Source organism: Dasypus novemcinctus, chromosome 3, assembly GCF_030445035.2.
Source record: "Dasypus novemcinctus isolate mDasNov1 chromosome 3, mDasNov1.1.hap2, whole genome shotgun sequence".
Classification (NCBI taxonomy): domain Eukaryota; kingdom Metazoa; phylum Chordata; class Mammalia; order Cingulata; family Dasypodidae; genus Dasypus; species Dasypus novemcinctus.
In genome coordinates, this window is record NC_080675.1 from 95,174,726 (window position 1) to 95,200,676 (window position 25,951).

The following is a 25,951-nucleotide window of genomic DNA, read 5'->3' on the forward strand; positions in this document are numbered from 1 at the left end:
TCCAACAGGGCACCTGGGAGAAGTAGAACCAGATTTATGCACAACCAAGGAAAAAATAAGACTAACAACGGATTTTTTTACACTACAAAAATAATTCCCTCCCTCAGTGGTACAGTTCTATCTGACTTGATATACAAGAATTTATTTTCGTAAAACATTTGAAGAATATACCATTGACCTAAGTGGAAGTGCGCTGGTATTATGTCTCTATTGACAAAAACAAAATTGGCTCATAATAATTTATGCATTATCTTGATCCCAATTATCTCTATCTTTTCTCTGTATTCTAGCCAAAGAAATAAGAACCAGTCTTCCCATCCTTTTTTTTTTTTTTTTAAGATTATTTATTTATTTTCCCCCCTTCTACTCCTCCTGCCCTGCTGTTTTTCCTGTCTATGTTGTCTTCTCTTCTCATTTTCTCAGCTCTAGGATTCACTGGGATTCCATCCTGGGGACCTCTGATGGGGAGAGAGGTTCCCTGTCAATTGTGCCACCTCAGTTCCTGGTTTCTGCTGCACTTCACCTTGACTCTCCCCTTGTCTCTCTTTTTGATGTGTCATCATCTTGTGTGACTCACTTGCGTAGAGCACTGGCTCACCATGGGGGCACTTGCACAAGAACTTGTGCAGGCACTGGCTCACCCCACAGGCACTTGCGCAGGCACTGACTTGCTGCACAAACATACTTTCTCTTCTTTTTCACCAGGAGGCAAACCCAGGTCCTCCCATATAGTAGGGAGAAGCTCTATCACTTGAGCCACATCCATTTCTCCCCATCCATTTCTGAATAAACCAAGTTGATCCTCCTGAAAACTGGGCAGTAAAATTCTGGTATTTCTTCTCATTATTTTGTAGAAATGAAACTAGACCCACATTTCATAAAGGATGAGGTGGCTCCTTGCCCTGAAAGTCCTAGTCAGATGGGCACAAGGATTAGATGAACAAGATCAAGCAGAGAAACACTGTAGGATCAGTGGGAATTGGCAGCATTCATACATTCAATCATTCTATAAATAAGTATTAATGCGTACTGTGCCATGCATTGTGCTAGATGCAATGATTCATGGGGGAGTCAAATGAGAAATTAGACAATGACTATATAATATGATATGGAGGGACATGCTCTGGTCCTCTGCAATCAGGAAAGCCTTCTGGTAGATGAAGACTCCCAAACCAAGCCTTGAAGGAAAAGTGCTCAATATCTTCTCAGTATCTCCCAATGCACAAGAGTTCCCATTTATTTAGGAAGCTACCCAGCCTCTGGAGAGTTTTTCTTGTCACAGAAACTCAAATATTTAATGGCAACACCATCTCTTTTTTTAAAAGAGCATAACAGTATTGTTTATCTCATAACTCTTGGACATTAATCATCAGAAAAAGCATTCTCTTATCACCTAACTGTGTTTTGCTTCTCTTTTTTGACCTCACCATTCATCCTAGCAGACTACAGAAAGATATGGGAAAGACCAAAAACATGTCCCTGGACACCGTGGTGACAAATTTCATTCTCCTGGGCTTGTCTCACCCTCCGAATCTGAGGACTCTCCTCTTCCTTGTCTTCTTGATCATTTACATCCTGACTCAACTGGGAAATCTGCTCATTCTGCTTGCAGTATGGGCTGACCAGAAGCTTCATGCTCGCCCCATGTACATTCTTCTGGGTGTGCTCTCATTCCTGGACATGTGGCTCTCCTCCACCATCGTTCCTCGACTTATTTTAGATTTTACTCCTGCCAGCAAAACTATCCCATTTGGTGGTTGTGTGGCTCAACTGTATTTCTTTCACTTCCTAGGAAGTACTCAATGCTTCCTCTACACCTTGATGGCCTATGACAGGTACTTGGCAATATGCCAGCCCCTGCGCTACCCTGTGCTCATGAATGGGAGGTTATGCACAATCCTTGTGGTTGGAGCATGGGTGGCTGGCTCCATCCATGGGTCTATCCAGGCCACCCTGACTTTTCGCCTGCCCTACTGTGGACCCAACCAGGTAGATTATTTTATCTGCGACATCCCCCCAGTGTTGAGACTGGCCTGTGCTGACACAATGGTCAACGAACTTGTGACCTTTGTGGACATTGGAGTGGTGGCTGCCAGCTGCTTCATGTTAATTCTCCTCTCCTATGCCAATATAGTCCATGCCATCCTGAAGATACGCACTGCTGACGGGCGGCGCCGGGCCTTCTCCACCTGTGGCTCCCATCTAACTGTGGTCACAGTCTACTATGTCCCCTGTATTTTCATCTACCTTCGGGCTGGCTCCAAAAGCCCCCTGGATGGGGTAGTGGCTGTGTTTTACACGGTTGTCACCCCTTTACTAAACCCCCTCATCTATACACTGAGAAACCAGGAAATGAAGTCTGCTCTGAAAAGGATAACAGCAGGTAGAGGAGCCACAAATGAAAATAAGTAACTACAGATTCAGTGACCACCTCATCACTGTCACTACCACTCATTCAGTTAATGATACATATGGCAAATACTCAATAAATGGCTGATGGTCTAAACTGATTTAATTTAACTCTAATTGAAAGAAACTTCAGGACTCTTTAGATCCATAATCTGTTGATCTCATTTGGTTGGCAGAAATCGTTTTACATTATTTCTTTTGAAATAAATGGATATATTGCTTCTACCACCTCCAATTTCCCTGCAGGATAAGAAAATGCCTTATCAAAGGTTGAATAGGATGAAAATGTGTCCACCTCTTAGGAGGTATAGTATTCCAGAAAATTTGAAAGGAAAAAGAATAGCATAATGCTATCCCAGCCCATTTTATTCATCTCTTTGCCCCCAAGCCCGTAGCCCCTAGCCCATAGACTGTATTCTTTGCTTGTGCATGTTGTGACTAGTATTCCCAGACACTGAACTCAAAAATTCTGGATCATTTATGTTTTTTTCCTATCCCTCACCTTCACTATGTGCTAATATATCCAATTCTGTCTTCTCCACCACTCTAGATTCCTAACTAGTCTTTTGTCCTCCTCCTATCCACATTACAGCCAAAAGTAACCTTCTAAAACACTATATCTGTAGGACTCTTGAATGAATGAGGAAATCAATGTTCAATACAAATTGCATCTAACATACCTTATATCCCAAGACATCTCTACCCTCTTTACTGTCTCCCAGTCTTGCTGATATAATGCCATTTTTGAGCATGCCCTACATTTGCATATCTCTCCTTTGCTCTAGCTCTCTCCTCTATCTGTAATATACTTCCTCCTGCTCTATAGTGATCAAGTGAAGAGTTATGCTTATTTCAAATCCATATCCAACTCTTCATCCTCTAAAAATTCTTCCCTGATTTATTCAGGCAGAAATTATCTCCTCTTCCCTCATATTGCCATAGCCCCCTTCTTATAATGTGTTGTAGACAGATTTCAGCTATCTTTCTACCCCAAATAAACTGTGAGTCCTCAGTAAACATAGACTATTCATTTCTGTTTGTGTCTGTCCCCTCTTCCCTAATAACTAAAAGCAGACATACAAATCAATGTTTGTTACTGAATAGAAACAGAACTGGGAAAGTCTCTTGAGGTGTTCATTAAACAAAATAAACAAATTATTGTCAGTTATCCATCTGTGACTTGCCCTGGTAGCAAATGGAAAATTAAGAGAACATTTGAAAGAGGCTGGAGGGAGCAGATGTGGCTCAAGCAAAGCAGATAAGCAAACGTCAACCCAGGAAGCCAATGTGGCTAAGTGATTGAGTTCTGGATTCCCACATATGAGGTCCTGGGTTCATCCTTGGCCCCTTTACCTCAAAAAAAGAAAAAGAAAAGAAAAAAAATTAAAAGAGGCTGGAGCAGAGGACTCAAGTACAAGGCAGTCTAAGAGCTTGGAGAATGAAGGAGCACAATGTGAAGGTAATATCTCATTTTCTGGCATATTTTTCACTCATTTGGATATGTGGTACCATGCTGTCCAATTTTAACAGTGAGATGGAAACAAAGGTATAGAAAGACTCCTCCAGGCTTACTTTCTCCCTGAGCTCAACTGTGGGTGATCAGCCACATGGTGCATCTCTCCCCTCTCCTCTGGCCTTGTCTCTTTCAGCCTTTCAGGGGCCTCTTTTCAGGCCTCTGTGCTCCACTGATTTCAGCCTGCAGCATCCAGGACCTCTGCTTCTCTTTCAGCCTCTCAGGGTTTCTATGTCTTTGCAGCTTCTTTCCTGTGTCTGCTGATTTTAGTTCTCTGTTTATAAATGACTCCAGAAAAAGGGTTAAGACCCTCCCTGGGTCACACAATCTAATTAAATGCCCTTAACAGAAGTAATTTAATCAAGAGTTCCCACCAACAATAGGTTTATATGCACAGGAATGGGAACCACAAAAAGTTTCAAACTGTCATTCTCATGTATGGCCAAAGGATGGAAATGGGTCAGTTGTAAAGGATAAATGTATACAAAACCCAAAAATGAAGACTAAATAAGTCCCTGGTAGTTGCTGTAGCAGCACAGTCAAAATATATAAAAGGAGTTCAGAAAATAAATGGTGTCAACTATGTGAACTCTTGGGTTCCAGGCATGAGGATGAGTTAGAACAGAACATGAAGCAATGGACTGAGAATCAGAAAGGTGCCAAACAGGAAAACAATGTGCCTGTACTTGCTCAAAAACTACATATAATATTTCTGGACAGAATATTCAATTAGAGGTGAGTTTCATCCCTGTTTTCCCTTTTGAAATTCTTCTTCTTTTGGTAAAAAGACAGGGCTTCTGGTGAACACCAGTAGAGTACAGGTTGGAGTTTTACACCATCTCAGAACCTGGTACCTCCATATATCAGCTTTCTCCTACCTATACTCGGTTCAGTGTCCATGCCACATCCTCAAAGTTTGCCTGAGAAATCAAACTTAATGTTATGAGTGCTGGATGGACCTCCAGTTCTCATGTCCTAAATCCAGTCATGAGAAACATACTCCTATGTCCCAACCAAACTCATATTGTCTAATCTCTTAAATGCTGCTCCTGGAAGAGTGTCAAACTATGCTTTCAAAATTCTAAAGCCTATTTTAATGAGAATCTTAGCCTTTACAGTTCTTCCAACTGCCCTCCTTCCCTGCCCTACACTCTGGGGACAAATGGAAACAGCCCTTCAGGCACATGGATAGTGATAATTTCCTGAATCAGTCAGAATTCAAAAAGGAAATAGATGGTCCATTCAAAACAGGATAATTTGGAATGGAGGTGAAAATGGCAGAGTAGGAAGTTTTCCAAATCACTCCCTCCCTTAGAAAAATGAAAAGAGCTGTAAAAAGAGATCAAAATTAATTAGGTGGCAACCCTGGAACCAGAATGGACATTTAGAACAACTACAGGAGTGCCAGAGGAAGTGAGAGCCTGCTGAGAGACCAGCTTTTGTAAATGGAAGCATGAATTAATAATCAGCCACAATTGCTCAGCCCCAAGGCAGTGAGTGGTTGCAGAAATACCTGCAGCTGCAGCAACAAGACCCCAATTTTAGACTGGCCAGCTGGACCCAGGGTTGACAGAAGAAACCTCCTACTCTAAAACTTGGGATTGAGGGTCGTGGTCAGTCTGGGAGATCCATGAGGGACCAGTGCAGAAGTTGGCCTCGGTTTCAGCCCTCTGGGCGGCAGCACTTCCAGCCTCTCACCTATATCCACCTAATAAAGAGCTAATTTGTTTTGTTTTGTTTTGTTTTTTCCTTCTGTGTGTGGGCAGTTCCTGGTCTGGCAGATTCCTGAGGACATAAATCTGGCCTTGGTTTCAGCCCTCTCTGCAGGAGCAGCTTCTGGTTTCACACCAGCATCTACCAGGACTTAAAGACCCAGTGCACTTCTTCATTAGTTGAATTTCTTCTTCACAATTTTTGTATTATTAAGTTTGGCAGAACCCTGAGGGCTCAGCATAGACAATAGCCTCAGTTTCTCTCAGAAGCAGTGTCTTCCGGTCTTAGGCAAGCATCTACAAGGACATAAAAAGCCAGTGCAATATGGGAATCCCTTATATTTTTGTGTGTAACATTTTGTTCAGTATCTTTTTAAAAAATAAAAAACATATTTTTAAAAAAAGCCAGTGCACTTATTTCTCTTCTACTTTTCTTTCCTTTTTTTTTTTTTTTTTTTGTTTTTGTTTTGTTTTGTTGTTGTTGTTTGTTTTTTGGGTGGTTTTTTTCTTTTGGTTGGTTTGTTTTTTATATTTTTGGATCTGCTGAATACCTGAAGGACAAGCAAAGACATGCCTAGGTTTCAGCCTTGAAAGTAGCAGCTTCTGTCTTCGCATCAACAATAACAAGAGATTTGGTGAGGCAGTGTACTATGTAGGGGACACACCTGCATGGCACAGCACTCCCTGCATACATCAGCACTGTGAGTGGCCAGCTCACCACATGGGTCAGGAGGCCCTGGGTTTGAACCCTGGACCTCCCGTGTAGTAGGTGGATGCTCTATCCATTGAGCCAAATCCACTTCATATCCCCACCAAGTTTTTAACTGTGATGAAACTGGAGTTTTGGGGGAAAAAATGCCGAGTAGAGCCTCCATCACAAAACAGAAGAAGACATTACCAGGCCATAAACTAATGTGTGGGAATACTAGCAGAGACTTAAAACTCAAGCCTCTATTAGTCTATCATAGAGAAAACCACAAGTTTTCAAGAAGCACAATGTCACAAAAAGCAAACTCCATGTGATGTGGAAAGCAAACAGTGAAGTTTGGGTCATGAGGCAATTTTTTACAGAGGGATAAGTGAAGTGTTTGATCCCTCTGAAAAAATACTTGCTGGAGAAAGATTTGCCTCTGAAAGCTCTCCTATTTTGGACAACGCACCTGCCCACCCCCCAGGCTTGAAGGATGACTCACTGGAGGAGTTCAGCTTCATCACAGTAAGGTTCCTACCCCCCAACACTACTCCTCTCATCCAGTCCATAGACCAGCAGGTCATTTCAAACTTCAAAAAGTTGTACACCAAGGCACTTTTTTCCAAAGGTGCTTTGAGTTCATCTCTGACACCCAGTTGACCCTCACAGAATTCTGGAAGGAGCATTTCAATATCCTGCACTGTCTTGACCTTATTGATAAGGTCAAAGTCTTTCATAAGACAAGGAATTAGGCATGAAAGAATTTGTGGCCAGAAGCTGAGACAGAGAGACTTTGAAGGGTTTGAGGCTGACCCCAAGCCTGCATGTGTAGAGAGTACAGTTGTGCAGGATATGGTATCTTTGGGCCAATCCATGGATCTGGAGGTTGATGCTGCTGATGTTGAGGAGTTAGTGGAGGAACATCGTAAGGAGCTCAGCACCGAGGAGTTGCAGGATCTACAGAAAGAACAGAAACAAGACGTGGTTGAAGAGATTTCTTCACATGAGGATGTCCCCAATTCCTTGATAAAATAAATCTGTGCAAAATGTGCAGAAGTTCACAGCCTTGTGGAGAAGTACCATCTGGACAAAGCTCTGACAAGCAGAAATGTGAATTTATTGATGACCAAACAGTTTATTAATGACCTAACAATTTCACACTTTTGAGGAATTCTAAAAAGAAGATGGAAACAGCCCTAACTGGATAAGTTTTTAGTGAAGGTGACAAAGAGTGTGTCAGAGCCTGTGGTGCAAGTTGAAAAAAGGTAGAAAAGAGAAAAATACCTGAAGTGCATGTGCCCAGTGTTCTATTGGAAGGGGACTTTCCTTCCAAGCGACACTCCATGTAACCTCTCCTCCTCACCCTTCTCCTCCTACCATCCCATTAGGCCATGGAATCTTCTCAGTACAGGTCAAGTGAAGTTTTTATTCTATTTTATCTAAGTATTTATTAATTTGGGGGGTTATTTTTTATGTAAAGTAATAATATACAACCCTATCTTTTTACATATTGCCTTAAAATGTGCATTGTCATTGGTTTGGGATGCATTTATTTATATTAATCCTTATGGGAAAAATGTGTTTGGTACTCTGTTTTTGGTACTCATTGCACCTCCCAGAACCAATTAACGATGCATACTGAGGTACCACTGTACTATCAATCTAAATCCAATGGCATATTTAAATGCCATTGGCCTGTGGCTCAGGCAACTGGGCTCCTGTCTACCACATGGGAGGTTACTGGTTCAGATCCTGGGGCCTCCTAAAAAAGACAGTGAGCTGGCGCAATGGACAGGTGCAGCTAGCTGGCACAAGAGACACAAGTAGAAAAGAACATAATGGGAGACACAACAAAGCAGGGAGCAGAGGTTCCCAGTGCCTCCTAAAGAAGGACAGTGAGCTATGCAATGGGCAGGCACAGTGAGCTGATGCAACAAAATGACACAAGAGTCAAGGGGAGGAAAAACAGAATGAGAGACACAACAAAGCAGGGAGTGGAGGCGGCTCAAGCAATTAGACCTGGGTTCACCTCCCAGTGCTTCCTAAAGAAACAAGGAAGACAAACAGACTCAGCTAGTGAAAAACAACAAGGGGGTGAGGAGAAATAAATAAATAAAATAAATCTTTTTAAAAATTAAAAAAAAATAAAAAGACTATACAACTTGACCAAGTGGGATTCAACCCAGGAATGCAAGGGTGGTTCAACACAAGAAAATCAATTAATGTAATACGCTGTATAAATAGAACAAAGGGGGAAAACACGATTATATCAATAGATGCAGAAAAGGCATTTAACACAATCCAGCATCCTTTCTTGATAGGTATAGATGGGAACTTTCTCAATATGATAAAGGTCACTTATGAAAAACCCACAGCTAACATCATACTCAATGGTGAAAGATTAAAAGCATTTCCTCCAAGATCAGGAACAAGACAAGGATGCCCACTGTCACCATTGTTATTCAACATTGTACTGGATATTCTAGCTAGAGGAATTAGGCTAAATAAATAAATAAAAGTCATACAAATTAGAAAGAAAGAAGTGAAATTTTCCCTACTTGCAGATGACATGATCACATATACTGAAAATCCTGAAAAAGTTCATAACAAAGCTACTAGAACTAAAAAATGAATTCAGGGAAGTGGATGTGGCTCAACTGATAGAGCGTCCGCCTACCATATAGGAGGTCCAGCGTTCAAACCTAGGGCTTCCTGGCCTGTGCGGTGAGCTGGCCCACGCTCAATGCTGCCACATGCAAGGAGTGCCATGCCACGCAGGGCTGTCCCCCATGTAGGGGAGCCCCATACACAAGGTGCACCCCGTACCTCTCCACACAAAGAAAGTGCAGCCTGCCCAAGAATGGTGCCACACACATGGAGAGCTGACATAGCAAGATGATGAAACAAAAAGAGATGCAGATTCCCACTGCTGCCAAGAATGCAAGCAGACACAGAAGAGTGGACAATGGGGGGGGGAGGGGAAAGGGGAGAGAAATAAATAAATTAACTCTTTAAAAAAAATAAATTCAGCAAAGCGGCAGGGTACAAGATGAACATACAAAAATCAGTAGTGTTTCCATGCATGTGATGGTTAGGCTATTGTTTCATCTCGGCCAGGTAATTGTGCCCAATTGTTTGATCAAGCAAGCACTGGGCTAACTATAATACAAAGGCATTTATGGACTGTAGTCACCATTGACTTTACTGCAATGGTAAATCATAGATAGCTGGTTACAATTACATCAGTCAGGGAGATTGCCATCAGCAATGAGTGATGCTTAACCCAATCAGTTGAATGCCTTAAAAGGGGAAGTGATCCCAGCATTGAGAGAGGATTTTCCAGCCCGTCGTTGGACAGCCAGCTTCTCCCAGAACTCGTCAAGAATCTTCACTGGACTTTCCTAGGAGCCCCTGGCTGCAGCCTGCCTGTAGAACCTGGACTGTGCATCCCCACAGCTGCGTGAAAGACTCATAAAATCACATACTATTGATAGATACTGCTTGTTGATTCTGTTTCCCTAGAGAACCCTGACTAATACAATACACAAGTAATGAGCAATCTGAAAAAGAAATCCAAAAAAATCCATTTACAATAACAACTGAAAGAATCAAATATCTAAGAATAAATCTGTAGATATAAAGGACTCATCCACAGAAAACTACAAAACATTGCTAAAATAAAAGTCAAAGAAGAACTAAACAAATGGAAAGACACTCTGTGTTCATGGATTGGAAGACATTGCTAAGATGTCAGTTCTACCTGAAATGGTTTACAGATTCAGAACAATCCCCCCAAAAGAATTCTGGCAACTTTTTTTTTTTTTTTTTGCAGAAATAGAATGGAAAAAAAACTGATCCTCAAATTTATAAGGAACAAGGGCGCAGAATAGCCAAAAGAATATTGAAAAACAGAACACAGTTGGAGTCGTCACACTTTCTGATTTCAAATTTTATTACAAAGTGATAGTAATCAAAACTATATGGGGGGAGCAGATGTGGCTCAAGTAGTTGGGCTCCCATCTATCATATCTGGGGTTTGATGCCCAGGGCCTCCTGGTGAGGGCAAGATGGCCCATGTGGCAAGCTGGCCTACGTGGAGTGCTGGTCTGCACAGAGTGCTAGTCTGCACAGAGTGTTGCCCTATGCAAGAGTGCTGCCCCATGCAGGAGTGTGGCCCCACACAGGAGTGCTGGCCCATGCAGAGAGCTGGTACAGGCAAGATGTGCAGCAGGGGTAGACATAGAGAAGGGATAATGGCAGACTCACCTGATCAGGGAGCTGAGGTAGTGTGGAAGAGTGGTTGCCTCTCTCCTGCTCCAGAGGGTCTTGAGATCAGTTCCCAAAGCTACCTGATGAGAATGCAGGCAGACACAGAAGAACACATAGTGAATGGACACAGAGAGCAGACAATGGGAGGAGGGGGGAGAAATAAATAAATAAATCCTTAACTAAAAGAAAAAAACTATATGGGACTGGCACAAAAATAAACCAATAGATCAGTGGAACAGAAATGAAAGTTGAGAAATAGACCCACACATTTATGGCCAATTGATTTTTCACAAGGGTGCTATGTAAATGCAATGGGAGGAAATATTCTGTTCAACAAATGGTGTTGAAAACCTGAATATCTACATGCAGAAAAATGAAGTTAGACCCCTACCTCATATCTCATACAAAAATCAATTCCAAATGGATCAAGAACCTAATTATAAGAACTAAAATCATAAAACATTTTAGAAGATAATATAGGAGCAAATCTTCATGACCCAGAATTCAGCAATGGATTCATATATATGAAACCAAAATCATGAGCAGCAAAAGAAACAACAGATAAATTGAATTTCATCAAAATCTAAAACATTTTTGCTTAAAAGAAAGTTATTAAGAAAGGTGAAGACGATCTACCGAATGGGAAAAATAGTTACAAACTAGATATCAGATGAGGGTTTTATATCCAGAATATATTAAGAACTCTTACAACTGAACAAGAAAAAGACAAAAAAGCCATTTAAAAATGGACAAAGAACTTGAATAGATATTTCTCCAAAGAAGATCTGCAAATGGCCAATAAACACATGAAAAGATGCTCAAACTCATTAGTCATAAAGGAATTACAAATCAAAATCACAATGAGATATCATTTCGCATCCATAAGGGTGACTTTTATTTTTAAAATGGGAAGTGTTAGAGAGGATATGGAAATAATGGAACTCTATGCATCGTTGGCAGGAATGTAAAATGATGGTGCCAGTGTAGAAAGCAATATGACAGTTCCTCAAAAAGTTAAATATAGAATTATCATTGACCTGGCAATCCTACTTCTGAGTATACTCAAAGAGAAGGAAAACAAGGTCACAGACAGATTTTTGTGTACCAATTTCATGGCAGCATTATTCACAATAGCCAAAAGCTAGAAACAACCCATGCCCATCAACAAATGAATGGATGAACAAAATGTGGTACATACATAAATGGAATATTATTTGATCATAAAATGAAGTTATGACATGCAGCAACATGCAAAATCCTGGAAAACATTATGCTCAGTGAAACAAACAATACACATAAGGACAAAAACTATGATACCACTTGTAAGAGATTGTTAGAAATAGGAAATTTGCAGAGATAAAAAGCATACTAGAGGGGGGAGTGTTTGGGGGATCAAGTGAACACGGTAGATTGTGAGGTATGTGGTTGAAACTATAATATTGAGAAAACTCTTTAGAAAATATAATAAGGAAGGGTTACTGGTTTAAGGTGTTTGACGCGGGGCATTTGGGACAGGTTGCAACTGGGGCAGGCTTCTAGGGAGTGTGTGAGTGCTCATCTTGTCATATTGTGTTATATCAGTGGGTGGAGACCCATACAATGAGTGGAAAGGTATTGTACCCCCATCCTGGGGAGGCCTGATGTTCTCAAACAGAGGGGATGGTGTCTCTCAATATCAAGGATGGCTCCCAATGGGGGAGGACGGACTAGAGTGTCAAGTCCTCAGCATTGTTGCAAGAATCTATGAATCTTGTCCTTCAAGCAGGGAAGCTTGGTTATCACTGTGTACCTCAAGGGGAGGGAGAGAGAGGAATAGAATAGATAGAAGAGGGGGGTAACTGGGGAGCAATGAAAGTGTTCCAAAAGATCGTGCAGTGATGGATATAGGCCATGTTAAATTTCACCAAAAATTCATAAAAAGATGTAGACTAAAATATAAACCATAATGTAACCAAAAATTTATAAAAGTGTACAATCTAAAATATAATCCATAGTGTAAACCATAATGGAACCATGGTTAGTAGCTATGTTTCAATATCTATATTTGCTACAGTACATCAGATACAGCAAATATAACATCCACATGTAAAAAGATCATTGCTGGGGAAAGAGCTTCATGTTGAATATATGGGAGTCCCCTATATTTTATATGTGACTTTACTGTGATCTAAAACTTTTTGAAGACATGATAAAAAATTTCTTTTAAAAAGGATGTAGACACTGAGGAAGGAACAGAAGAGATTGCCTTGCCACTGCACATACAGGGCAACACTTATTACAGTGATGAAAGGTAAAACATCCAAAAAATTTTCTTTTATATTTTTCATTTTTTAGTACCCCAGTTTATTTTTTACTTTACTTTAATTTTTCTAAATTATTATGTATTCTATTTCTAATCTTTAAACCTATCGTTACAATTTCATTTTCCTACTAATTGAAGTTGACAATATATTAGGCTTCATTTTTCAAGAAGTTTTGGATCACAGAAGGGTTCAGCTATGGCAGGGGAGGAGCACTGGTGTGGCGTGTCATTGATGGGGGTTGCATGGGTGGGTTGGGAGTTCTCCAGGGCATGCATATAGGGTATATAAGTATTTTCAGATATTCATTGCATATTGTCATAATAAGTAGAGTCACATGACAACTGAGGGAGTGCTCAGTTCCCATCTGGGGAGCTCTGTCACATTCCCCAATGGAACAGCAACAATCCCCCAAGTGCAAGGGCGAAGATCACTGAAGAAGGATGGTTCTTTGATACTGATGACTATGCTTATGAGCCTGTATGCCTGAAATTTGAACTAGGCCTAGAGCTGCAGGGTGCCTAAGAGTTACCTCCTGAGAGCCTCCATGTTGCTCAAATGTGGCCATTCTCTAAGCCAAATTCAGCATGTGAAGGCATTGCCTTCCCCCAATATGGGGCATGACTTCCAGGGATGAGCTTCCCTGGCGCTGAGGGATTACTACCAATCACCAGCTGGTGATGCAACCAGAAAAAGCCTTTGAATAAAAGGGGGAAATGGTAAAGACAAATGAGTTTATATGGCTAAGAGACTTCAAAATAAGTCAAGAGGTGTTCAGAGGGGTCACACTTATGCACGTCTCAGCAGGATCCCAGAGATAGCCAAAGTATATACAATCCCAAGTAGTGGTGCTCCTGAGGGCTACAGAAACACATGAGTTATACAGTCGTGACAGATGGCTCTGGAGCTCAGTGCATTGCCAGTGGGCCCTACTTTGTAATTTGTGCTCCTGACTGTGATGGAGTTGGACTCAGATGTGGCCTCTCTACACATGCCTCTTCTGTCACTTTTACTGAAACTGTGGGTGGCATTGATGGTGTATGTTCAGGAGACTTGAATCTCTAGACTGTCCATGTACCAACTGGGCCCTGAGTCTCAAAAGAGTTGCAATACCTATGCTCTGGCTCATTGGACTTACCCAGGTCAACTAAAAGGGAAGTGAGGATGGTCAACCACCACACCAGGAACCAAGAGAGTATAACTGCAAGCAGGAGAATCGCATCCACCAACCATGTGGGATCTTAGCCCCTTCTTGATTTAGAGATAGAGTAGACATCACCATCCCAGGGTCTGCAGGATGGAGATTACAGATTAGAGTGGATTTACTGGTATTCTACTACAGAACTATTGTGACTCTAGCAATGGAAGAAATTGTATCACTGATGTGGAGATAGTGGCCATGGGAGTTGCTGAGGACAGGGAGAGGGCATAAGAGGTGTGATATGGGGGGAAGCAGATTTGGCCCAACGGAAGGGTGTCTGCCTGCTACATGGGAGGTCCAAGGTTCAAACCCAGAGCCTCCTGACCTATGTGATGAGATGGCCCATGTGCAGTGCTGATGTGCACAAGGAGTGCTGTGCCATGCAGGGGTGTCCCCCATGTAGGACAAGGAGTGCACCCTGTAAGGAGAGCCGCCCAGTGTGAAAGAAAGTCCAGCCTTCCCAGGAGTGGTGCCGCACACACAGAGAGCTGATGCAGCAAGATGACACAACAAAATGAAACATAGATTCCAAGTGCCGCTGGCAAGAATACTAGCAGACACAGAAGAGCACAAAGCAAATGGACACAGAGAGCAGACAACTGGGTGGGGAAGGAGCAGGGAAGAGGAGATAAATATATAAAAATAAATAAAAATTTAAAACACATCTTTTAAAAAAAAAAAAAAAAGAGGGGTGATATGGGGTCATTTTCCTGACTTGGAGTTGTCCTGAATGATATTGCAGGGAAAGAAGCAGGACATTCAGGACATTATATATCCTGCCATAACCCACTGAATGGACTGGGGGAGAGTATAAACTGCAGTGTAAACTATAATCCACGTAGTGTAGCAGTGCTCCAAAGTGTATTCGTCAAATGCAACGAACATGTCACACTTACGAAAGAGGATGTTGATGTGGGAGGAGTGGGGGGGTGGGGAGTAGAGTATTTGGGAAACTCTCATACTTTTTAATGTAACATTTTGTGTGATCTATGTATCTTTTTTAAAAGACAATAAAAAATGCTACTGTTAAAAAAAAACATACTAGAGGCTATAAGGGGAGAGGTGAAGTGAGTAAGGGGAAAGTAGCAGGGTGTTTGTAAAATAAAATTTAAAAATTTTAAATAAAAAAGGTTAAATAGGAAACAAAGGACTAAGGGCAGTAACAAAGATTTATATACAAAGATAACTAGAACAACACAAACCTTAAAAAGTAAACACTGATAATTTGAGGAAGGCTTATTTGCACTTACAATGATGTGGGAGAAGGGAAACCCCAAGGTGCACTGGAGTAACCTAAGGCTTAGTAACATCCAAGCTATTTACCACCTCAGTAGAAGGGACAAAAGAGGGAACAAATACGTGCTCCAGGAGGAAGAGGGTCACATAGCTCTCCACTCCAGAGGAATGACACACTTATATACAGTCCCATAGAGGTCTAGATTTTTCCCAAGCTACATATGTAACAATAAATGATCCAACCATGAGATGAAATATACTCTTCTTGTTGACAGCATCTTCCATCACCATTCTTTTGACTATTTTCCTTAAGAACTTTATAAAATTAACCTGCCACAGTGAGAACATGCTTCTGGCTACTGAGTATCAAGGTGACTCTGGAATCCAGAGACACCACAGTGCTACAAAAGAACTGGACAACAGAATGTTCTATTCTTGCCAGCAAAGGTCTGTAGAGAGACACCAAAGGTCTCAAGGCACAGGACATTGAAGCTTGGCTCATCCCCACTAATTAATGGAACAAGACTGAGAAATGCTCTAAAATCAGAGTTCGGGAAGCTTCATTCTATATATTGGAGAAGATAATCAGATTAAATGCACTCCAAATTTGTCCCAATCTCAAGAGCTTACATTTCTTTTATTCTGTGAGGTTTTATTTGAATACCTTGTGGGACCAGGATTTAAACTCCCAAGTCCATACACTTAACCACTGCTCTTTGAATATAATAACTGACCTGAGTCCCCAGTTTGATGCACAGTAATTCCAAAAGCGTTGGCTTGCTCTTAATTCTAATATCCAATCTTCTTCCAGGTGGAAATGAAAGGAGTTGCCAGGTCAGATAAAAGAGAGAAGTCCTATTGGTGAAGATGGAAAGTATCAAAAAGTGATGGTGTTCCTTCTTGAAAAATCTCTTTGGTACAAAAATGTGTGGTTTTGAAACTTAAGACTTTAGCAGAAAATAGGTATGCAAACAAAATAAGAATAAACATATAAAAGTCCTTATGCTATACAGATTCAATGCAATCCCAATAAAAATTCCACGAGCATTTTTTAAACAAATGGAAAACACATTTATCAAATTTATTTGGAAGGGTAAGGGGCCCCGAATAGCCAGAAACACCTTAAAAGGGAAAAGCAAGGTTAGAGAGCTCTTCTGGACCTCAAATCACATTATCTAGCTACAGTGGTAAAAAAAAAAAAAAAAACAGCATGGTACTGGCATAAAGATAGACACATAGATCAATGGAACCGAATTGATGGTTCAGAAATAGACCCTCACATCTATTGTCAAGTGACTTTTGATTAGTGTGTCAAACCTACCAATTTGGGTAAGAACAGTCTATTCAACAAACAGTGCTTGAAGAACTGGATATCCACAGCCAAAGAAAGAAAAAGGACCCCTGTCTCACACTTTATACAAAAATTAACTCAAAATGGATCAAAGACCTAAATATAAAAGCTAGAATTATAAAACTCCTAGAAGAAAATGTAAGAAAACATCTTCAAGACCTGGTGGTAGGGAAACGGACTTTGGCCCAGTGGTTAGGGCATCCGTCTACCACATGGGAGGTCCGCGGTTCAAGCCCCGGGCCTCCTTGACCCGTGTGGAGCTGGCCCATGCGCAGTGCTGATGCGCGCAAGGAGTGCCCTGCTACACAGGGGTGTCCCCCGCGTAGGGGAGCCCCACGCGCAAGGAGTGCACCCATAAGGAGAGACGCCCAGCGCGAGGGAGGGAGCAGCCTGCCGAGGAATGGCGCCGCCCACACTTCCTGTGCTGCTGACGACAACAGAAGCGGACAAAAGAAACAAGACGCAGCAAAAAGACACAGAAACCAGACAACCAGGGCAGGGGAGGGGAATTAAACAAATAAAAATAAACCTTTAAAAAAAAAGACCTGGTGATAGGTGGTTCATTCTAAAACTTACACCAAAAGCACAAGAAAGGAAAGAAAACAGAAAAATGAGACCTCCTCAAACTTAAACACTTTGTGATACAAAGGACTTTGTCAAAAAGGTAAAAACGCAGCCCACTCAATGGGAGAAAATATTTGGAAACCATATATCCAATAAAGATTTGATTTCCATTCCATACAAAAGATCATACAACTCACAATAAAAGGGCAAGCAGGGGAAGCGGATGTGGCTCAAGTGATAAGGCTTCTGCCTACCATATGGGAGAACCCGGGATAGATCCCTGGGACCCCCTGGTGAAAAAAAAAGAGAAAGCGTCCCTGTGTGGTAAGCCAGTGCCCACGTGGTAACCAAGTGCTCCGTGCAGTGAGCCAAGTGTCCACATGGTGAGCTGAGTGCCCACACAGCAAGCCGAGTGCCCATGTGGGTGCCCACATAATGAGCCGAGTGCCCACGTGGTGAGCCAAGTAACCACCTGAGTGCCCATGTGACAAGCTGAGTGTCCATGTGGTGAGCTGAGGGCCCACATGATGAGCCGAGTGCCCACACAGTGAACTGAATGCCCATGTAGGTGCTCACATGGTGAGCCAAGCGCCCAGTGCCCAAAAGGCAAGCCAGTGCCCACTCAGTGAGCCAAGTGCCTGCATGAGAGCCCATGTGGTGAGCCAGTGACCACATGGCAAGGCAGTGCCCATGTGGTAAGCCGAGTGCCTGCACAGCAAGCTGAGTGACCACGTAGTGAGCCAGTGCCCGTGCAAGTGAGTCGTGCAGCAAGATGATGACACAATAAAAGAGAGATGAAGGGGAGAGTCAAGGTGAAGCCTAGCAGAGACCAGGAACTGAGGTGTCGCAATTGACAGGGAAACTCTCTCCGTATCAGACGTCCCCAGGATGGAATCCTGGTGAATCCTAGAGAAGAAAGAGGAGAAGAGAAGACAAAGAAAGAAATAGATACAAAAGATCTCACAGTGAATGGACACAGCAAAATGAGCACAACAGGGGAGGAGGAGGGGAATAAAAATAAATAAAAAATAAAGTGCATAAAAATATATATATATAAAAGAGCAAGCAATCTAATTTTCAAATAGGCAGAAGGTTTAACTAGATGTTTCTCCAAAAAGGAAATACAAATAGCCAAAAAGCACATGAAAAAATGTTCCATATCACTAACTATTAGGGAAATGCAAATCAAAACTACAATGAGATCTCACATTGCATAGACATGTCATTATTTTTTAAAAAAACAGAAAACAGTAAGTGCTGGAGAGGATGTGAAGAAGTAGGAATACTCCCTCATTGTCGGTGGGACTGTAAAATGGTACAGCCTCTGTGGAAGACAGTTTGGCGGTTTCTCAGGAAGCTAAATATAGAACTGCCATATGATCCAGCAACTCTTCTGCTAGGGATATATACAAAAGAACTGAAAACTGTGAAACAAACAGACATCTGCACACCAATGTTCATAGCAGTATTATTCACAATGGCCAAAAGATGGAAATAACCATGTCCATCAACCAATGAATCGATAAACAAAATGTGGTATATACATACAATGGAATACTATGCTACAATAAGAAATGAAATTGGGACATATACAATAACATGGATGAATCTTGAAGACATTATGCTAAGCAAAGTAAGCCAGACACAAAAAGACAAATATTGCATGGTTTCACGAATATGAACCAAATACAAAGAACAAATGCAAGGAGTTAAATCCTAAAGGAAAGGTAAATAGGAGATAAGAGGAGGGCTGTGAAGGAGTACTGATGCTTAATGTTTTAGTTTTAATTAACTTGACTGCAAATGTGTGGAAATGGATAGAGTTGAAGGTAACACTATAGTGAATAGTAGCTGGTTCATAAATGGAAATGAGGCTGAAAAGGGTAGTCTAGGGATGTAAATGTCAGTGGAAAGAAAGCAAAAGAATAATCCAGAGACTAAATAACACAGTGAACCTAGAGGTGGATGAGAATTGTGGTTGATGGTACAAATGCAAGTATGTCCTTCTGTGAACTAGAACAGATGTACATCACTATTGCAGGGTGGTAGGAATGTGGAGAAGCATGTGAAAAATACAATTAATGTAACCTATGGACTATAGTTAACAGCAATACTGTAATGTTCTTACATCAATGCCAAAGATATACGGTGTTAATAATAGGGCGTATGGAAAAAATATGCCAAATGTATGCTATGGACCATAGTTAGTGGTAATAGTCTGATGATATTACCTCATAATCTGCAACAAATGTTCCACAGCAGTGGTGTGTTGGTGAAGGGGTATTGTATGGGAATTCTACACAAGCACATGATTGCTTTGTAAGTTCACAACTTCTGTCATCAAAATATATTTTTAAAAGTCCTTATGGGGAAGCAGACATGGCTCAACTGATAGAGCGTCCACCTACCATATGGAGGGTCCAGTGTTCTATACCCAGGGTCTTCTGACCCATGTGGTAAGATGGCCCATGCACAGTGCTGCCACGCACAAGGAGTGCCATGTCATGCAGGGACACCCCCGTGTAGGGGAGCCCCACACACAAGGAGTGCACCCTGCAAGGAGAGTCTCCCCACATGAAAAAAGCGCAGCCCACCCAGAAGTGGCACTGCACACACAGAGAACTGATGCAGCAAGATGACACAACAAAAAAAGAGACACAGTTTCCCAGTGCCACTTGATAATGCAAGCGGAAAACACAGAAGAACACACAGCGAATGGACACAGAGAGCAGACAACGGGGGGGGAGGGGGGCGGATAAAATAAATCTTTTTTAAAAAAGTCCTTATGAATACTCTTCATAGTAACAAAATTTAACGTAAAGTAAAATGCAAATATATCTTCAAATGTAAGTTACTTGATACTACACAGTTCATTTCCATTTTCCTTTTGCTATTGCTAGAAGTTTTTTAGCCTCTGTGTACCTCATAGTTTCAATTAGGAACTTGAATTTTTATTTTTAATTTTCCCTAATAGCATAACTGGTAAAGGTCATTTGTTTCAGTATTAGATCTTCCATTCGAATGCTCAGTGTTTTTCTAATTTTATGTCTTCTAATTCCACTATGAACCAAGATGCACTAAAGTAATTTGAAAGATTGAAATTATTTGTATAATATGTAGTCTTGTAATCCTCTTCATTATAAAATGTTTTATAGCATTACTTAGCTCGTGAAAACTTTATATTATAAAGTTTATAACAAATACATCATATTAACACTGCTTACATCTCTTTTCTCTTCCTCTTAAAGACAATGAGGTCCATTTCTGAAGGTAAAGTTTACTTCTCCTACACTTTCAAAGGCATATTTGCTAAAAGGATTTACTCCTGTTTTATTTGCTCTTGCACCCTAACAATTATCAGTGCTTAATAAAATGTTTGTTGACTGGAAGTCATCCACTTTACCTTTCCTTCTACTTCCTACCACCAAGTTCCTCTTATTCTATTTATCCCAAAAGAACTGACTAGAAAAGAGTTGATTAAGAAATACTTAAATTTCCAAAGCTAAGGAAAAGATATATGGAAATAAATATATGTACTAAGATGTAGAGAATGAGGAATTCACACATGGGGAAGAAACCGCATTCCTCTCTATGCATAGAATGTAAAGATTGTAATATTGAACAAACTTCAAATATTTTGGAATAGCATAAAAAAATTATAATTCAGAAAAAGAAAATCTTTAACCTGGATATTAGATTTTACTGTTCTATGTGTCCATCATCCCGTACTTTTATGGGATTTCCAACTGGCTCCCTCCTTCTCCACCTTCCACATCATTGCATGGCCTCCCTCTCCTGTTCCAAAGAGAGTAATTCTTCTTGACTACTATCTTTCCTTCCTATGATCACAGCCCCTACACACTTTTATTTTTCAACATGCTAGGTAAATCCGCCAAAAGGTTAATATCAAAATAATTCCTTATGGAAATAAAAAAAATGAGGAAATAATTACAGAATTAAATGGGATTTTCCATGTAGTCACACACACAAAAAAAAAAAACCTGCCATTGACAAAGGAAGTCTTTCAACAGAAATAAATGATGATAGAAGTGATAGGAGCAGTAGAAGTAGCAGTAGTGTCTATATGTAGTAGTAGGAGGAAGAGGATATAGGTAAAATATGGATCAGGAAAGAAGTTGCAACCATTTATCTGGCAGAAAATTATTTTGAAAACTCCCAGCAGTGTTTGCTGTGAAGACAAATCTTACCTTCCATAGTCAGGGAAACATAAAGAAGGAAAAATCCCCACATCTGCACTAGTCCACAATCCTGGCACTGCTACCTGAGGCCCTGGAGTCTGCAAAAGGTAAATGCCCTCCATGTGAGTAAGGGAAGAAAGATCAATCTGGATGCAAAACCCAAAAGAAACACAAGGGGAAGACCTCCTTTTTCGAAAGGGTGACTTCAAGCTTCCACAGGAACAACTATAGGTTTCCTTACATGAGTTTCTTCACATGAACATTTTCTGCTGGTGAATCCTCAGGTTTTCAGCCAAATGGTTCCAGCAAATATTGTAAGTAAAAGTATGTGTAAAGAGCAGAGAAGACAAATAGGAAGAACATAAAGCAAAGATAAAAATGGTTATTTTCCCCATGCAAAGAGCTTCTCTCTGACACACAAAAAAAAAATGGAAATGGGGATTCAATTAGACATGGGGCATATATGTACATAATTGAATATTTCTATGTATGTTGGTCATGTAAGTTTTGAAAGTTAGAGCACCATCTATGGGCAGACCAAGAAAGTGCATGAGAAAATTAAAAATAGGTAAGAGAGGATTTTTCCGGCCTTCATAGCCTCCCCTGCAAGGCCCTGGGAAGCAGGTCTGCAACCAATTACTGGGTCCAGAGCTCAGTTTTGAACAACTAGCAGGAACAATCCTAATGATCCAGGTTGAATCAAGAATCAAAAGCAACAGTAACACATAGCCTCCTACCACTAAATCCTCAAGAAAGAGAAAGAAATCAAGCATCTGAGTAACCTACATCCTAATCAGATGCCTACACATCACCAAAAAATTACAAGCCATAATAAGAAAATGGAAGACATGGCCCAAGAAAAGGAATATATCAAAGCCCCAGAAGAGACACAGCATTTGAGAGAACAATTAACAAGAGATGCACAAATTTCCAAAATCAAATTAATGAGTTGAATGACAATATGGCTAAAGAGGTAAATGACATCAAGAAGACATTGAGTGAGTGCAAAGAAGAATTTGAAATCCTGAACAGAAAGTAACAGAGCTCATGGGAATGAAAGACACAATAGGTGAGATCAAAAATACATTAGACATATACAACAACAGACTTGAAATGATAGGGGAAAGAACAAGTGATACTGTAGACAGGATAGCTGAAATTGAAGAAAGAAAAAAACAGAGAGAAAAGAATGGGAAAAAATTGAGCAGAGGCTCAGAGAGTTGAATGACAACACAGAACACAATAACATATGTGTCATGCATGTTCCAGAAGAAGAAGAGAAGAGAAAAGGGGCAGAAAGAATATTTGAGGAAATAATAGAAGGAATTTTTCCAACTTTCATGAAAGTAATAAACTTTCAAGTCCAAGAACCGCACTGTATCCCAATCTGAACAGACCTATTCCAAGGCACATTCACCTCAAAATGTCAGTGCCAAAGATAAAGAGAAAATTCTGAGAGCAGCAGGAGAGAAGCAAATCATCACATAAAACAGACACCCAGTAGTGTAGATTTCTCATCAGAAACTGTGGAGGTGAAAAGACAGTGGTATGATACAATTAGGATACTGAAAAAGAAAAACTGCCAGCTGTGAATTCTTTTTCCAGGAAAATTGTCTTTCAGATATGAAGGTGAGAACAAAATATTCACAAACAAAGCAAAACTAAGAGAGTTCATTAAAAAGAATCCACCTTTGGAGGAAAAATTAAAGGAAGCCTTAGAGCCCGAAAGAAAAAGACAGGAGAGAGATGCCCAGGAGGAGAGTATAGAAGAAAGAATAGCAGAAAGGATAACCAAAATAGTAAAAAGACAGATAAAAATATGATATGACATATGAACACCAAAGAATAAAATGGTGGAGGTAAATAATGCATTTACAGTAATATCATTGAATGTGAATGAATTAATCTCCCCAATCAAAAGATAGGTTGACAGAATGGATTAAAAAAAACATGAACCATCCACAGGCTGCTTACAAGAGCTTAGACCCAGGGATATAAATCAACTGAAAGTGAAAGGTTGGAAAGAGATACTTCATGCAAATGTTAATAGTAACCAAAAAAGAGCAATGGTAGCTATACTAATAACAGACAAAACAGACTTTAAAGGCAAAAAAGTTATGAGTTACAGAAGGCCATTATATATTAATAAAGGGGACAATTCACCAGGAGGATATAGCAACTATAAATATCTATGCACCTAATCAGGATGCCCCAAAATACATGAGACAAATTCTGACAAAACTGAAGGAAGAAATAGATGTCTCTACAAAAATCATTGGAGACTTCAACACACTATTCACATCATTAGTTAGAACAACTAGAGAGAAGATCAATATGAAACAGATTTTGAGCAATATGATAAACAAGTTAGACCTAACAGATATATACAGAATTTTGTACCCAAACTCAGCAGGTTATACATTCTTCTGAAATGCCCATGGATCTTTCTCCAGGAGAGACCACATTGTAGGGCATAATGTAGCTCTCAATAAATATAAAAAGATTGAAATTATACAAAGCACCTTCTCAGATCATAATGGAATGAAACTGGTAATCAATAATAGACAGGAAAAAAGGTAAATTCACATATGTGTGGATGCTAAACAATGCACTCCTAAATAATTAGTGGGTCAAAGAAGAAATTGCAAGTGTAATCAGTAAATATATAGACACCAATGAAAATGAGAACACAACTTATCAAAATGTATGGTATATAGCGAAGGCAGTCTTGAGAGGGAAATGTATAGACCCAAACACCTATATTAAAAAAGAAGAAAGAGCTAAACTCAAAAGATTTAACTGAACAATTAGAGAAGCTAAAAAAGAACAGCAAACCAATCCCAAAGCAAGCAGAAGGAAAGAAATAATAAAGATTAGAGCAGAAATAAATGAAATTGAGAACAAAAAAAAAATAGAGAAAATCAACAAAACTCAAGCTGGTTCTTTGAGAAGATCAATAAAATTGACAAACCCCTAGGTAGACTAACAAAGAAAAAAAAGAAGATGCAAATAAATAAAATCAGAAAAGAAAGGGGAAAAGTTAACAACTGACCCCACAAAATAAAAAGGATCACAAGAGGATATTATGAGAAACTATATGCCAACAAACTAGACAATCTAGATGAAATGGAGAAATTCCGAGAAATGGACAAACAACCAACACTGATGCTACAAGAAATGCAAGAACTTAACAAACCAATTACATTTAAAGAGATTAAATCTATCATCAAAAATCTCCCAAAAAAAAAGTCCACCACCAGATAACTTCACAGGTGACTTCTACCAAGCATTTCGAAAAGAATTAACACCAATCCTGTTTAAACTCTTCCAAAATATTGAAGAGGAGGGAAAATTACCTAACACATTCTATGAAGCCAATATTCATTCTAATACCAAAGACAGACAAAGACGCTACAAGAAAAATTACAGACCAATCTCTCTAATGAACGTAGATGCAAAAATTCTCAACAAAATACTTGCAATGGATCCCACAGCATATCAAAAGACTTATACATCACAGTCAAGTAGGTTTTAATCCTGGTATGCAAGTGTGGTTCAACATAAGAAAATCAGGCAACGTAATACATCACTTAACAAATTGAAGGAAATAAACCACATGATCATCTCAATTGATGCAGAAAAGGCATTCCACCAAATCCTGCATCTTTTTTTAAAAAATACACTTCAAAAGATAGGAATAGGAGGAAAATCCTTCAATATGATAAAAAGCATATTTGAAAAACCCATGACTAATGTTGTACTCAATGGAAAGGTTGAAAGTTTTCCCTCTACGACTGGCAACAAGACAAGGATGCCCACTGTCAACATTGTTATTTGGCATTGTCCTCTAGTTTTAGCTAGGGCAATCAGACAAGAAAAAAAAAATTAAAGGCATCCAAATAGGAAAAGAGGAAGTAAAACTCTTACTATTTGCAGATGACATGAGCCTATATTTAGAAAATTCTGAAATGTCTACAACAAAGCTACTTGAGCTAATAAATGAGTTCAGCAAAGTGGCAGGATACAAGATCAACATGCAGGGAAGCAGATTTGGCCCAACAGATGGGGCATCCACCTACCACATAGAAGGTCCAAGGTTCAAACCCAGGGCCTCCTGACCCGTGTGCAGAGCTGGCCCATGCGCAGTACTGATGTGCCCAAGGAGTGCCCTGCCATGCAGAGGTGTCCCCCGCATAGGGGAGCCCCACACGCAAGGAGTGCGCCCCATAAGGAGAGCCACCCAGTGCAAAAACAGTGCAGCCTGCCCAGGAATGGCACCGTACACACAGAGAGCTGACACAGCAAGATGACACAACAAAATGAGATATAGGTTTTGGGTGCCCCTGACAAGAATGCAAGCAGACACAGAGGAATGCACAGTGAATGGATGCAGAGAGCAGACTACTTGGGGGGTGGGGGTGGGGGGGTGGGGAGAGAAATAAATAAAAAATAAATCTTTAAAAAAAAAAACCAAGATCAACATGTAAAAATCAGGAATGTTTTTGT

The 25,951-nt window shown here is 40.3% G+C and overlaps 1 protein-coding gene across 1 annotated transcript; it reads left to right on the plus strand.

Annotated features, from left to right (window-relative positions):
- The first annotated feature begins 394 nt into the window (after positions 1–394).
- Positions 395–5,770, plus strand: LOC101430421 (olfactory receptor 10G2). The gene has a single exon (XM_058293750.1). The coding sequence runs from the start codon at positions 1,456–1,458 to the stop codon at positions 2,410–2,412; it is 957 nt and encodes a 318-aa protein (XP_058149733.1). The 5' UTR covers positions 395–1,455; the 3' UTR covers positions 2,413–5,770.
- The last annotated feature ends 20,181 nt before the right edge of the window (positions 5,771–25,951 follow it).